At 38.9% G+C, this 15,044-nt stretch overlaps 1 protein-coding gene across 3 annotated transcripts in view; it reads right to left on the bottom strand.

The window, feature by feature from the left end:
- The window catches only part of SLC2A9 (solute carrier family 2 member 9), a 111,625-nt gene that overhangs the window by 13,505 nt on the left and 83,076 nt on the right, over window positions 1–15,044 (bottom strand). For all 3 annotated transcript variants that reach the window (XM_054202859.1, XM_054202858.1, XM_054202860.1), the window contains one exon: window positions 10,912–11,039. In XM_054202859.1, coding sequence (XP_054058834.1) covers window positions 10,912–11,039 — 128 coding nt within the window. The remainder of the gene's footprint in view (window positions 1–10,911; window positions 11,040–15,044) is intronic.

Genomic DNA, 15,044 nt, shown 5'->3' with positions numbered 1-15,044 from the left:
AAGGTCCTGCTATGTCATTGGGTTACAGAAGTCTGCCCCTGCAAACTTACTGCTACTGACGAGTAACAGCTTAACAGAAGCCTATTCTATTGCACCAGAGGTTTCCGAGCCTTTCAGATTGTGCTTTCCTGCTGCTGGAGTTTGCTGTCCCCTCTGCCTGCTTCAGCTCATTGCACCCATTGCCACATAAATATACCAAGTGTCCCTGTTCTCCACACTCCAGCACCTCCTCAGCCTACCAATTTCTACCAGCCGTCACTCACTCTTTAAAATAGATTTTTCAACCATCCAGCTCCAGCAAAGTCAGGCAAGGCCTCGGATTTTATTTCCAGCAACGTAAAATAAAACAGAAAATCTAAGGAGGTGATGCCAAACAATATCCACAAGTAACAATTTTGAGTCTGGCTAAATTAATAAGGGTCTGCCTGTATCTATTTGTGTATGTACACACTTACAAGATTTGGGTTTTGTTCATCTGAGTGCTTTGGAAATAGCTTCTGTTTATACACGTGCCTGTTGGAAAGTGAAAACAGGAGGCTTATGGACAAGCAAGCATATTTGTTTTGTATGTTATTTAGCCATTCATTATTCTTCTGTTTAAGAAGATCTTCATTAAGTTAAGGACTGGAATAAATATCCTGTGGGATAATGAGCTCCTTATGGTTGCGAGTGACTTACAGAAACTCTGCTGCTTGAAATACATTCATGTGAACTCTTCAGCCAACAATTAGAAAGGTATCAAAACCCCCAGTCTGTGCTGTTCAACAGAAGATTAAATAAACAAAAATTTGCAAGAAATAAAGTATCCGATGGCTGAAGGGTGAAGTCATTTAAACTTAAAACAGAAATAGACGCGATTTAGAATTCATCACTGAATACCCTATTGAGAAGTATGAAATTCACTGGAAACCTTCAGTGGTAACTCAGTACTGTACATGTGAGACAATCTAGTGCAATTAGAAAATACTAATGCAGAAGTAAGTAGGTGATATTTGACTGCATGCACCTTAAACCAGACAAGAATATATAGGTTCCTCTAGTCATATTTGGGTTGGGGTTTTTTTTGTAATGAGTCACTACTGCCAAAGGGAAAATGATCTGTTTCCTCTCATTACCCATAAAAGAAGGAATATATGAAACAGTAATAAGCTTACAGAAGGATGACTAATATAACCTTGAAGGCCTTCAGGTTAGAGATTCCTCAAATTTCTGTGGATGCTTGATTCTTGCTCAAGTTGTTCTGAAACTCACAGGGTTCTCTCTGATGTGTCAGAGAAGTTTAACACTTTCCGATCCTTTTGAACTGAAGAAAATAAGTGATCTTTTCTCCCTCCTCAGTTGTTCACAGTTAGCCTTTCCTTTCTCAAATCTTTTCTCCAGACAGAGTATTTTTAGGTTTGCATTCTTTTACTCCAAGTTCATTGCAATTTTTGCTGTTTCTTCCTCTTAATTTTTCAAGATTATTTATCCGAAAGCATCATTACACTATTCCTACTATGCTGTCACTATTTTCAAGGAGAGGAGTAATTGCAGTTGTCTTCTATTTATTATTTTTTTTTGAGTTTGGATTCTCCTGCCACCACAACCTGCAGCAGTCCTTCTTGCAGTGACACTGATGTAACACAGTAACAAAAAAAAAAAAACCTTAAAGGAGCATTAAAGGAGCCCCATGATGTGTGTACACTTGGTGAGAGAGACTTCCTGCTCCGAAGGCTTCAAAATGTCAATAAACTCATAGAAAACCAGGAATACAGATGCCAGCCAGTCCATTCTCATTACAAAGGCAGCCCCAGTTCTTGGCAAACATCTGTCTGCCTGTCTGTTATAGATCTCCAGTAATGGACAAGCTACAATTTCTCCACACATCATTGCACAGTTACGCTATTCTCATGATTAAAAGGTTTCCTAACACCCTTCTTGATGCAGTTATCTGAAAATATAACATGCATTCTCTCTGCTTCATCACCCTTGTCGCTGGTGAAGTCAGTGAACAGAAACACGCCTGCACCCAAGACAGAGAATGGGGAAGCAACTGCAAGTGGGTCTGGCATGCCTGGGGACTTTTGAAACTAAGCTGGGTATGAAAGCACCTGCCTGCTAGAGCTGTTATCTGAACTAACTCTCTGCAATGCTCAGTAGCTGCAGAGGACCTTGTGCTGGACCTCCTTAAATGCAAACTTCACATTCACTGCAGCAATCAATAAAAGCATCAATTAATTCCAGCGGAATTTGATAAAAAGGTTTTATTATGCTTCATGGATGTTGTAGAAACCTGAAAAGCAAGGCTGTGCTCGTATCTGACAGGCAGCAAAAGCCACCTTGGGACAAGGACACGTGCAGCCGAGGAGGTGGAGCTTCTGATTGCCACCACTATTCAGGTCTGACCAAACACACAGGCTGCTGGACACGGTACAGACAGCAATAAAATAGCATCCTCTTTTTAAAAATACATACTACGGTCTCTTCAGTCCTTTATTATTTCTGTATAACTACAACTGGAAGGAGTATCCCACCACCACTACCATCACCTGGCTTTTTGAATGTGTGGTCTCATCTACCATTGAGTACTTTGTGCTCAGTCTTGCAGCTCTGCCCTTGATTACATTAGCAAGATGCCTAAGGACACTCTGCCGGACCAGCAAACACTACTACCTATGAAGCTGGGTCCAAGGGCCCTGTTGAAAGTGAAACCCCCTGTTTCCCGATGGTCAGGGACACAAATTCAAGTTTCTCACATTTCAAGACCCTCTTCTGAGAAGAGGTTTAGGTGCAAAGGCAACCCCAGTCTGGTTTGGTGTATGGATAAACAGGGAGAGATAAAGCATTGTTACTGGAGAGTGTACACTGCTAAGATAAAAAAGGCAACTACAGGCACTAATATTGTTCTTAATAAATCTGTATTTAGTAATCAAGCAGCACTGTGCAGGAAAAGAACTCTGCGTATTTTCCAGACTAACACCCTTCCTACTGACAGTGATGAGAATGCTCTTAACTGACTTTGACCTTAAAGAATATTTACTGTCGTGTCTACTACACAAACATTCACACTTTCATAGTCTGGAGTCCCTTTCCAGGAAAGAAAGTTAAGATTTGATATCTGACAGGCTATACATGTCAGAACAACAGTCAGCAAATTTAAACCATGTAATCTACTAAATTGGGAAAAACAGATGCCACATAACCACTGCTGTAATTAGTCTAATTTTAAAAAGCCTGCAAGTGCAAGTCTAGATTAAAAACGCACACTGGTAGGAAGAAAGCACACAGAACACAAAGAAGAGATGTTCAAAATTCTCCTTTGTGCTGCCTACAAACAGGTATGCTGCCTTTGCTCCCCGTGTAAAAGGCTTGCTTCTTTTTTTACATCTCTCTGCGAATTCTAGTCAAAGACTAATTGATGTCATGTATTAAGCTGCTTAGCAACCTGGAGGGTTTATAAAATACTTACAATGTAATTATTGAAATGAATGCTTCAGTCTAACCACGCAGATGAACATATTACACATATTGAAATACCTGGAATTACTCGTTAAAACTTACATACTCACCAAAACAACAACAAAAAAATTAAAAAGATGTATCTGTTGTTCTTCCCCCAAGAAGTTCCACTGGCTAAAATAAATTATGGAACGAAGTACTAATTATTCTGCTAGTGCTATCCATTCTACTCAGTGGATTTAACCTGAAAATCTGACGTATTCAGGTTTGTTATCCTGAGCTGTGATTTAGTTATATATCACTGTTAATGGGATTAGAACAGAGACATAACAGAGGCATTTAATGAGGAAACCCGCAGTGATGAGGAAGACCTCCATGTAAAGTATGTCTTGGTAAAGGTGGCCTTCCTGCTCCCCTACCTGGGGACAGTGCGAGTTTTATCCCCAGCATGAAAAATCTTCACAATAGCTTATTCCTACAGGAAATAACAGTAGCATCATCAGCACTCGTGCTCTCATCAAAGTGGCATTAGCATTTTTCTCAAGAAACTAAAGAAATTGGTTGGCTCACGTGAATTTCTGCACACCATCAATATCACTGATCCAAATGCATAAAATGAGAAGCGTCCCAGCTACACCTGCAGATCTGTGTGTTGGGAAGAACCATTTGGCTGCTGCTTGCTTATTCTGAAACATGAGAGAGCTTGAATGCAGACGTCTCTACTCCACTACTACAAATATTTTGCACTCCATCTCACATGTGCACAAAAAACACGTTATACAGGAACTTAAAATGGTCCTATTTTGATTTTGTTCTTCTTCTATACATCTAACTGTACCATCTCCCTTTTCTCTCAAAATGATCTGATACTGTTGATCATCTTGAGAGAAAAGGGAGATGGTACAGTTAGATGTATGCATATCCCATAGAGTCTTATAGACTCATCTATCCCATAGACTCTTCCTGATTAATTTTCTAAATATAGTTTCACAGACAGAGAGCAGAACAGATGCATCTGTTGACATCCAGAAAGCATCCATGTATTAAGACAAGATGAAACATTTGTCGTAATTTAGCCTACAAAATACATTGATGAGCAGCAGGAAGTCTCAATGTCTTTTCCAGAATTTTTAGTGACTTTTATTTCAACTCAGGATTAATAGTGAATAATGTACAGTTTTTAAAACTAAGATTAAAACTATTCTCAGAAATGGCCAAACATGGTTGCTTTTTAGCTACCATCAGTTTTGATTACTGACTCCTCTGAATTTAAAAGCTAACTAACATAGAAGTACCAAATCTTGGTGGTTTTTAAGACACAAGTGGACAAGGTCCTAAGAAACGTGGTCTCATCTCACAGCTGACCCTCTCTGAGCAAGAGGCTGGACCAGACACCCTGAGGGGTCCCTTCCAGCTAAAATGATTCTATAATTACATCCCCAATTGCCCAACACTTTCACTCCAAAAACTTCGATGGTTTGTTATGCTTGCTTACTTGAGACATAAAATATTATCCCCTTTCCCAAGGGGATGATATGAATAAATGATGGAATGATTTGTTGTGGATGACTACAGAAACTCATTCTCAATACGCTTTCTGTACACACAAAAAAATAAAGATAAGTTCTCACAGGTTTGTATACTGAGCATAAACTCTTTGCAAGTACAAGCAAATACTTGGAGTCTGTTTTACGATACTCAATTTGCTCCAGGTGTTACAGCTAGCTTAGCAGTTACTCAGAAGGAAACCACAAAGAGAATCTGTGTCTCGTAGTCCCAGAAGCTAAATCATTAGGAAACAGAAGTTACACTCGGAGCACATGAAGAAGGTGACTAATCCTCTCAGCTTGCCATGCCACATTCATGCGTTGAGATACTCGATATCATAAAGCAATGAGAAGACATTTCCAACAACATATACTATTTTAAAAGGAGTACGTGAATTTTATGGGTAGGTACAACATCTAACACTTTTTCTCAAGAAGAAATTAAGAAATTCTTCTCAAGAATTCTCAAAATTCATGCTACCACTGCAAGCTCAACCATGACACAACTTATGTGCCACAGGAGAATTACCTGCCCAGGTGATCTGTACGCAAGATCCATGACGGAAATGCTTATTTTAGACCCCAAGAAACTATATTATTTGGAGGTCTCAGGAGAGTGGCTAACCTTTGGAAGACTTGATTTCATCTCCTTTTCATTTTCTAAAATCATTTCATATATTAAAGAGTCATATTTTCAAAGACTGATTTGTTACGAACACATCAAAAAGAACAGTTGTGCTTTTATAAGCCTTCTGAGCAAGGAAGTGCTTTAAAACATTTTTCAGAGGATATTAGTCACAAAAGGAATAATGGATGATCTGTAACACTGCGCATCAAAACTGCAACATAGGGCTGAAGCAAGAAGCAATATTATTTATCATGATTGTGGGACAAGCCCTGCTGCTGCCCTGAATTATCTACAGCAACTGAACCATCACAAAAAGCAAACAAGGGAGAAAGATTTGGTGTTTAAGGGAGTTTAGCTGAGTTGGGTCTTCTTAGATTAGATATTAGGAAGAATTACTATACTGAAAGAGTGGTCAGGCACTGGAACAGCCTGCCCAGGGAGGTGGTGGAGTCACCATCCCTGGAGGTATTTAAGAAACGTGTAGACATGGCTCTTCAGGGCATGCTCTAGTGCCCAAGATTATTGTTTGTGGTGGGGTGTTGTGTGTGGGGTTGTGGGGGTGTGGAGTTTAGTAGGTGGGTGTTGGGTTTTTTTTTTTTTGTTGTTTTTTTTGTTTTGTTTTGTTTTTTGTTTTTTTTTTTTTTTTTTTTTTGTGGTTGGACTCGATGATCTCAGAGGTCCCTTCCAACCACTAAGATTCTGTGATTCTGTGATTCACCTAGCCAGCTATTAAATGCTTTCTGTGAGACGCTGACCCCAGAGTGTTTCTGCTGAAATTTCAGCAACACAGCTGAAAATCAGATAAATTTTGTAATTTGGATTAAGAACTTAGAGGTATCTATCTATAAAAATTTTGGCCAGATAGTGTGGTGTCTAGTGTAGCAATGTCATTTGTGTGCAAGAACACACTGTGCGTCTCTTTCTTCTTCTTTTTTTAACTTGAATCATTTTTGTAAACTTTTTTTTTAAAAAAGTTTATAAATATTCTAGGAAAGTGAAAAAATTAGACATGCACAAGGAAAAATGCTATTATTTTCACCTCTACATATTGGAACAATGAAACATGTAACAAACAACAGAAAACAGACACGAATTGAACAACCAATACTGGATAATTTAGGTTCAGATCTTTCAAAGGCATATGAATGCACATCAATAGCTTTATGAATGCAAGCTGCTTTTAAATCAAATGCTGTAATTAAGTGTTTGCATCAGTCTCTAAGAACAAGGACACAACATACCTATTTAGATATGACAGTATATTCAATAAGGTTTTCATCAGCTTCCACAAATTTTGAACCTTTCTAAATGCTCACAAAAATTAGAGATTCAAATCCAATCACAATGCATTAAAAGTATAAAGCATAGTCTATAATGTAAAGGCAAAATGAAAAGTGTTAAAGTTGTGAGTATTTCAGATGAAGTATTTTTATTTCTTCAGGCTTATACAAGCATTATTATAACTTCAGGTATTCCTTCCCCCAGTGGCCAAATTACTTTTTTACTATTACATGGTTGATTCAGTGAACATTGTTATGATCTTCTGACACATAAGTGCCATGCAAAAACATGAGATATGCAAGTCAGAGGAGAGGGCAGAGGGCTGAAGTGCTTTCTTTCTTACTCCAGATACTCACTGATGGATATTTTGCAGGAGTGAAACTTTGGAGGTTTGGCGTCCAAATAAGAGAGCATTACGACCCAGTTCTAGCACCTGTAGGAGCACTGAAATGCTTTGAAAGGAGGGGTCACCATGTCTTTATGAACCATTTCACGCATGTCTGGCCTGCTGGCTTATCAAAGCCGTCTTTGTCTCTCCACAGCTCGTTGTTGAGAAAAGCCTCATGCCTTTGTTCTCAAATGATGGCAACGGGAAAGAGATACTGCTGGGCATCACCCAAGGTGACACGTTTGACATTTCATGAGGTCAAGCTCTATGTTAAACACAAGTCTGAAATGCCTTCAGACCTAAACCCACATGTTTTATAATTTCTCTGTATGTTCCAGGATCACATGCAATAATGCTTCTTCAATTATTATACTTTGCACTAAAAAAAAAATTCTTTTAAAATGCAAATTTTTTTGACACCTGCTATTAGAGACCTCCTAGTTATCACACAATATCAAATATACTTGTGAATTCAATGTAGCATTGGTTGTCATTTTAACTTCAGTCCTGATCCTTTGCACAAACAAATTTCTCAAATAGGCAGTGCTGAGGGCTGGAACAGTACCCATGTTTTAATTTTTTTTTGATTTGTCAAAAATTGATCTGTATACTAGCTTTTCAATCTCATCCATACATTTTAATGTATGACTCAAGCCAGTGTTTTATGCTATTATATGTACCTACAGATGGTTGAGGGGAGAAAACCTAGGCATTCAAACTAGTTAATTGGTGACATTTGGAGAACTAACTACTGGTTGATTTTTTGAGTAACTCTAAAGCTAACATATTTGTTTCCCAAACGTTTGGGATAATTTTGTAGAAGCACACCAATAATCAAAAAAGTGGCTGCTGTTTCTCAAGCAATCAGGTTAGTATTTAAATACACAGAAGGGATTATACATTCATTCCGTGAAGGCATTTTAAAGATTTTTTCCCTGTTTTGGACTTACAAAGATGAGCTAAGGAGAGGCTATTGCCTTTCTATACAGAAACAGGTGACTCACAAGCTGAATTTTGAGAATAAAGTTGACTGAAATAGGAAAGAAGTGAAAGTTAGGGAATGAGGAGACATTATAGTTTGATCTCGTGAAAAAGCTTTAAAAATCAGTCTGAGTAACATTGCTTTCATCTTTAGGTGCAAACTCTAAGCTTTTACTCTTTATTACTTTTTAAAGAAGAGAAAACCAAAAGCCCTGCAAGGTGGAATTATAATTTACCTTCGTTAAAAATAAACTGGTAATTTTGTAATCACACAATGGGAAATTTTTATGACACAAAATAATAAATTCCTCAAGGCTACAGCAAGCTTCATATGGATGCATACTAAATCACTCAAAAAGCTTTAATATGCATATGAAAAGTTAACCTTTTTATTTGAATTTACTGAGGGCCTTTTTAAACATTTCCCACCAGGTGATCTGTCAGGTGGGATTAGCAGGACAAGAAGGGAGAGCCCTGAGTTGCATGAAATCAGATCCGACTGACAGCCAGAGCTCAGGTAACTCCTCAGTTTTGTGCAGGAGGCAAAACCCACAATTTGTGAGAAATGCGATTATTCCTTAAATGTTTCTGGATAATTTAAAAACGTAACAAATAAAAGTATTCTGATTATACGCTTCTGGATTTGAGACCTCGTTTCTGGCCACCATGGAGGCAGGTGGTGGGACTGCTAGTGCCTGGCCAGCTGGGGCAGAAGGCAATCCCCAGCACTGCTTAAATAGCTAGTCCCCATCTTCTTGGAGAAACAGCTGTTAAGTCACACAGAAGCAGCCACTTGCTGGATGAGCTCGTGTCTGCCTCCTGGACCATACTGATGCTGATGACTAAGGTCACGTTTTCGAAAACACAAGGGAACTGTCTAATTCTTTCTCCACCGCATTTGGTAGATGTTCTAACGACCTCAGTGGGAAAAGAATTACATCTCTACCTGCTTTTAAAAATCTCACCTTAAATGTCTAAGCTGGCAAGTCTTTACTCTGCACCGTGAAACTGGTGAAAAACACTCCCTGTTTTCTGTAAGCATTGAAACAAGCTCTTAAGATTTTTGCTCTGAGGAGTCTAACTAAGTTAATGTTAGTAGGAGCACAGAGTTTGGAGCACATCCTTTATACCCATGTTGACTTCTGAAGGTGATCCAAGTAATCAAAATGACTACAGACTTCTTCCTTTTACAAGAAATTTTAAATTAAGTGTCAAACTTAGACCAAGGGTCAGATTTTATAAGACTTTCATGTTCTCCCATAAACTATCTCATACAGATAATTTTAAACAGTACTACTTACTTAGAAAAGCAGTCTTACTTGTCAAATGAAAATGAATATATAGTCTTACAGTATGATACAATTTTACAGTATCTGCAAATACTGTTATACAGCATTGCATGCGATAAAGTATCATAAAATTTTCAGTTGTAAGAAGGCACAAACAGCAGTAACACCTCCTTGCCTGTTATTTAAATCTCTTACTCAGAAATTATTTGAAGGGTAATCCAAAATCTCCCTCCTGGTTGTGAGGACCTGCAAGTAGCCTAAAGGGCTTGCCTCCCTCTGTGCCGTTCCCTTGCCCCTAATCTTCTCCTCTGTGCATTTAAAAAAAAACAATTAGGACTCCTATATTTTGTGCTGTAGTTGTGAGCTTCACTCTTAAACTGTTATCAGTGGAGCAGGATGACTCTTCAAAGAGTTTGGATGTGGTTGGTCAGGGGACTGATAAGCTGTCCTTCAGCTCCTGAGATAGAGAATCAGCTCCTGTGTGAGCTCCAGCGGCTGTGGATGGTCCTTGGGAAAGGTTCATGGTCAAAGGCCCTCAGTGTGGTTCTGAATGAGAAGCTGCTTGAAGCCTCCTTTGCCGCACAAAGACACATTAACAATGACAAAGCGTTCTTAGGAATCAGAGGGGGAAAATGCTGTTCTATGTTGAACTTTTGAGTTTTATTTTTTAATATTTTTTTTTAATTTAAATTTGATTTTTTTAGAATATAAACTTAGCCTGTTAGAATACAAACACCAGTTGCCAGGCAGTTCTTGATGAAACTGGCCTCTGTCCTGCTTGTGACTAGTTCAGCCAAGGAAATAAAGCAATCCACTAGAAGCAAAGCTTATGGGAGCCTGAGGAATCTGGGACAGGAACAAATTCATCCACGCAGCAACTAGGCTGCAGCAAGAAGGAATCAGCTACTGAAGATAAAAGCCTGACAGAAGAGACTAGAAAAAAAAGACAGCCACAAAGTCAAGCTTAGACAGAGGACAGAGGAAAGGATCTATTCCCCAATGAGACTAATAAGGATTCTCAAAGCCTAGGGTAAACCAAAAGATGGGTGGCCTAAAGGCTGAAGAATAAGGCATCACCATCAGTGACCGTGAACTCTTGGCGCAGCCATCAGGCTGTATTGCTAAAGCCCTGCGAGGAACAGTTACCATAATTTTTCTTTTGCAGGACGGTTTTCTCCAAGATGTTCAAACAAGGAGACATGTGGGTAGCACAATTGAACTGTATCAAAAACGTGGTGGGATTTTCATCCCCTTTAATAAAAAGACATTTATCATTGCCTGAAAATTACTATTCAAACTTCCCATGCTGTACTATACCAGCTATATCATCGTATATCAAATATCAAGGCTGCCGAGTACCTGAATGAAAGGGAAGAGCAGTCCGACTGCGAAGTTGGAGAGCCAGTTGACTGTCCCAGCTATCATGAACGCGGCCGGCCTCTGCGACTGCTGGAAAAACTCTCCGGTGAGGACAAATGGAATTCCACCTGAAACAGGGTTCAACAGATCGGTGGTTTTAGTAAATTTCTTCCAGCAACAGCTGTTTCACTTACAGAGATGAACGTGCTCCATGTTACACACCTCAGTGACTAGCACTGCTCTACAGCTCTCTGCTCTGGTGTACACAGGGGCTTCTGAGCCGGTAAAATGTGATTTGTCAAAACCATACTTTACAGAAGTGACACTTCTGTCTTTCAAGGCACCGCATCTCCTGTTTTACATCCTTTGAGTGACGGCAAGCAGATAACAGAGCAGTGACTCCACACAGCTTCTAGAGTACCATATGATGAGCTGTTTATTAAAAATAATTGTTTGTACTAAAATGCTTGAAAATTCAGAAATACTCCACAATATTTTTAGACCTTAACAGGTGCAGAGATGGCTCCAAAGAGATTAAACAGTATTTTTTAAATAATTATTACCCACTCTATTTTAGCAATAAAAAAGGCAAAACATTTGCTTCTCTCTAAGCATACTTTTCATTGATGCTTATTTAATACATTCCCTTACTAGATATACTGTTGGCGCTTCCGGCAAGGTCTACTTCTCCCATCGGTAAAGGACTCTGACCTCCGCAATACCAAGCTCAGTTCAATAGCGCATTTGTCACTCGTTTCCTTCCACTTAGACAGTGGACTTTTTTATACAGCACTGGCATATTGCTGGCCTGAAAATACCCTCAGGGAATAGCTGTCTAGTAGCTGAAAGTCTCAGTGTATGATCTTTGGCTTCCTTCATTCCAATAGGATATTTCAATAGAAATATTTCTATTTTCATAGAATAAAACATGGATTGCGTTTGCTGATTGGCCACGTGTTTCAGTTAATGTTGCACATTAGGTATGCATCTACTTGCAGAATTATTTCACCACAGTTTAGAAAACTGTAAACCTAGTAACATCAGACAGACTTTCTGTATTCTGGTGCTATCAATTTCTTCTTTTAGGTCCTCATGTCTACCAATATCATGAGCATCACTTAGCTTTGTGGGCGAGATCCATGTACTTATGTACTGTGCAAGTCTCTTCTCTGCTTTGAGCATTTTAACAAGTCAGTGTGAGCAATCAAAAAGCATATTAACAGACACACCAACTCTCAAAACCCTCTACAACAATCCTGACTTCCAAAATATATACAATTAAGATAAAACCACCCTCAAAGACTTATCCATCACTGGATCTTCTCCTTGCATGTCTTTGCTTGGCCTATGTGTTTATCTTTTCCACTGCCCTTACTCTTGGACAGTTGTGAATACATCTGTAAATGCTTTATAGCGATGCATTGTCATGTAGCCCCCTGTGCTCAACAGCACTACACTTAAACACATGCACCAGAAGCTGTTCTATGAGCAGTATGAGATAGGAACTTGTAAACACGTGACAGGACGTGCAGATGACACACGGTATCAGTTATTCCTCCATTCCAGATCTTTCAGATGCAGAGACCATGAATACATGCATAAAATAAAGATAATATGATGCACCAAACGGCTATACATGTTAGTAGGCATCACTCTCCATCACCAGCTAACATCACTTTTTGTGAGAACACATCTACAATGGTAGCAAAGGCTTCAACTGAACTTTCTGTTCCAAAGACAGCCAGTATAAATTATAGCAAAACAGCATAGAGCAAATAAATTTATTTACTCCTACTTTATACACAGGAAACTGAAATATGGAGAGTTTAGGCCACCCAAGCCCAGGTTTAGTGTCCTACAAGCCACGTGTAGTATCTGAATTCTGTGACTAAAAAAAGTGACCTCTCCCGATAGCACTCTGAACACGTAGAATAAGCAGACTAACAGGCATAACTTATCAAAATTCAAGAAACATGTGGTCTATCAATCCTTGGTGGCTTCCGCTGCCTATTTTACCAAACATTTGGGATTTGGGTTCAAATCCTAAGATACGGCAGGCAAAACAACAGTCACATCTGTTCTGTCAGCAGCTGGTTTAGGTCTCAAATGCCATGCAGTGGTTTGCCAGGGCACTTGACCCTTGAAGGGAGAAACAGAAGGACTGGAAACAGAGAAATCATGTAAGATGATTTATTTATGATCATTTATTCTGTCATGCCTTTGCTGTAGGACAATTTACAGAGGTGTTGCTGTTCTTGTCAGTATAATAAAAAATGCTATTCGAGACCCATTTGGGAAAATACACATTGTACGTGAGAGAAAAAAAGCCAGAGGCAAAAAAAAGACAAAAAACAGTACAAAAGGACAGAATCATATCAGAAAGCATAAATGTTATGGAAATAAAAATGCACGGGCACTACCTTGGGAAAAGGTTCCTTGAAATTCAAACGTAATTTCTAGATACACGTTAACCATCACCGAAACTTACTATTAGTCACACTTGCCACAAAAACTCTTCAATCTAATTTGAAAAACCATCAATTAATCTAGTGATGGTAAAAATAGTATTTTGCAAAGTCTAATAAAAAAAAAAAAAGAAATTAGCAGCTGCTCTGAATTACGCCAAATATTCTGTAGAGGAATGGGAAAGGTGGCACAGACAGACCTCCAGGCATCCTCGTGGCATAGACCAGCATCTCCATAGCATCACAAAACAGAGAAAGTCATTTTCTGTAAAGGGATGACTTAAGACAAATTATACTGAAGAACCAAGGAGCCTGAAAAGAGAAACCGAATGAAGCCAGGTCATTGCTGTATATTGCTATATGCCTGGAAGAGCAGAGACTCGATCTTACTAGGATGCAGAGCAGGGGATGCCAATGCCTCCCATGAGCCACACACCACTGTGAAGAACACACTCCACAAATGAGTGAAGTGAAAAAGAAATTAGGGCAACCTGAGGGAAAAATGTAAAGCCTTAAGACACAAACAGCGCAGACACCTGAGATCAGCTGAACTGATAGCTCCAGGAGTCCACCCCCAGTCAAGGACCCCTTTTCTCCTGGAACTTCCTTTATTTGAGAAAGAAATCTGGGTGCATGGGACTGAAGGAAGCTGTAGTGTGCTTTAACTAGGTCAGTTTGGATCCAGGCTGCATTGTGCCACTACCAGTCTGTGGATGCAGGCTTGGTCCTCCCTCACTCTCTCTTTACAAATCCCAGTATTTTCCACCTTACTTTTTGAGCAGTTGAGTCATAACAGCAATACGGCATCTCATCAACCCAACCATTCCTTACAGAGTTAGTCTTATTGCAAGGTTCTCTACATAGTCACTAGGCTGGATGGGTCCATACTGGCCTGTGTTCAAATACAGATACTTGGAAACCACAGCCAGAAGGAATCCAACGAAACCACTATATTTTTTGAAACAGTTCTTTTTGTCATGGGTTTTGCAAATTTAATGTTGTGTTTGAACGTGGGTGAAATCGTTTCACAAAAAAGCTAACTGATGTTCTTTCTCATGGGGGATGAACCTGGCATTAGCATTTCCCCTGGAAGGCTTTCCACACAATTTTCAGTGAAACAGCTTTATTTTAGATCTGATCATAAAACCAAAAATGTCTATTAGGATTTCCTGTAGGAGTTTTTCAGCAAAGTAGCTTCTGAACATGAATTTAAAGAGGTAATGCATTGACCACAATAATTGCAGTGATTCACTTCTAATATATCGTTCTTTTCAGCATTACAGTGAACATAATGGAAGAAGCTCTTAACATACTGCAGTGCCATTAAAGAAAGACTGTTATACCTGTTAACATGCTGCATCTATTGGAAATTACAAATTTCCTATTGCAGTACTTGAGTATCAATGGGCTGTTTAATGAAACTAGATTAAACCCACATGACACGATTAGACATGCAACAATACTTCTATATCTGTGTATTTTATTCATTACCCTCCATAATTAGTCCAGTTACGCTTAGAATCAATGTCATTTGATGGTAAACATCCAGAATCTCAATCCAATAGTCCTTTATGCATGAACAGAAATAATATTCTTGGTGTAGATGTTACAGATTTTCAAATATGTATTTAAATTTGCACAAGTATCAACATGTTTTCTTATGAAAAA

This window comes from Rissa tridactyla, chromosome 5 (genome assembly GCF_028500815.1).
Source record: "Rissa tridactyla isolate bRisTri1 chromosome 5, bRisTri1.patW.cur.20221130, whole genome shotgun sequence".
NCBI classification, from domain to species: Eukaryota; Metazoa; Chordata; class Aves; order Charadriiformes; family Laridae; genus Rissa; species Rissa tridactyla.
Note: the sequence above shows the minus strand (reverse complement) of the source record. Positions and strands in the feature narration are given on the sequence as shown.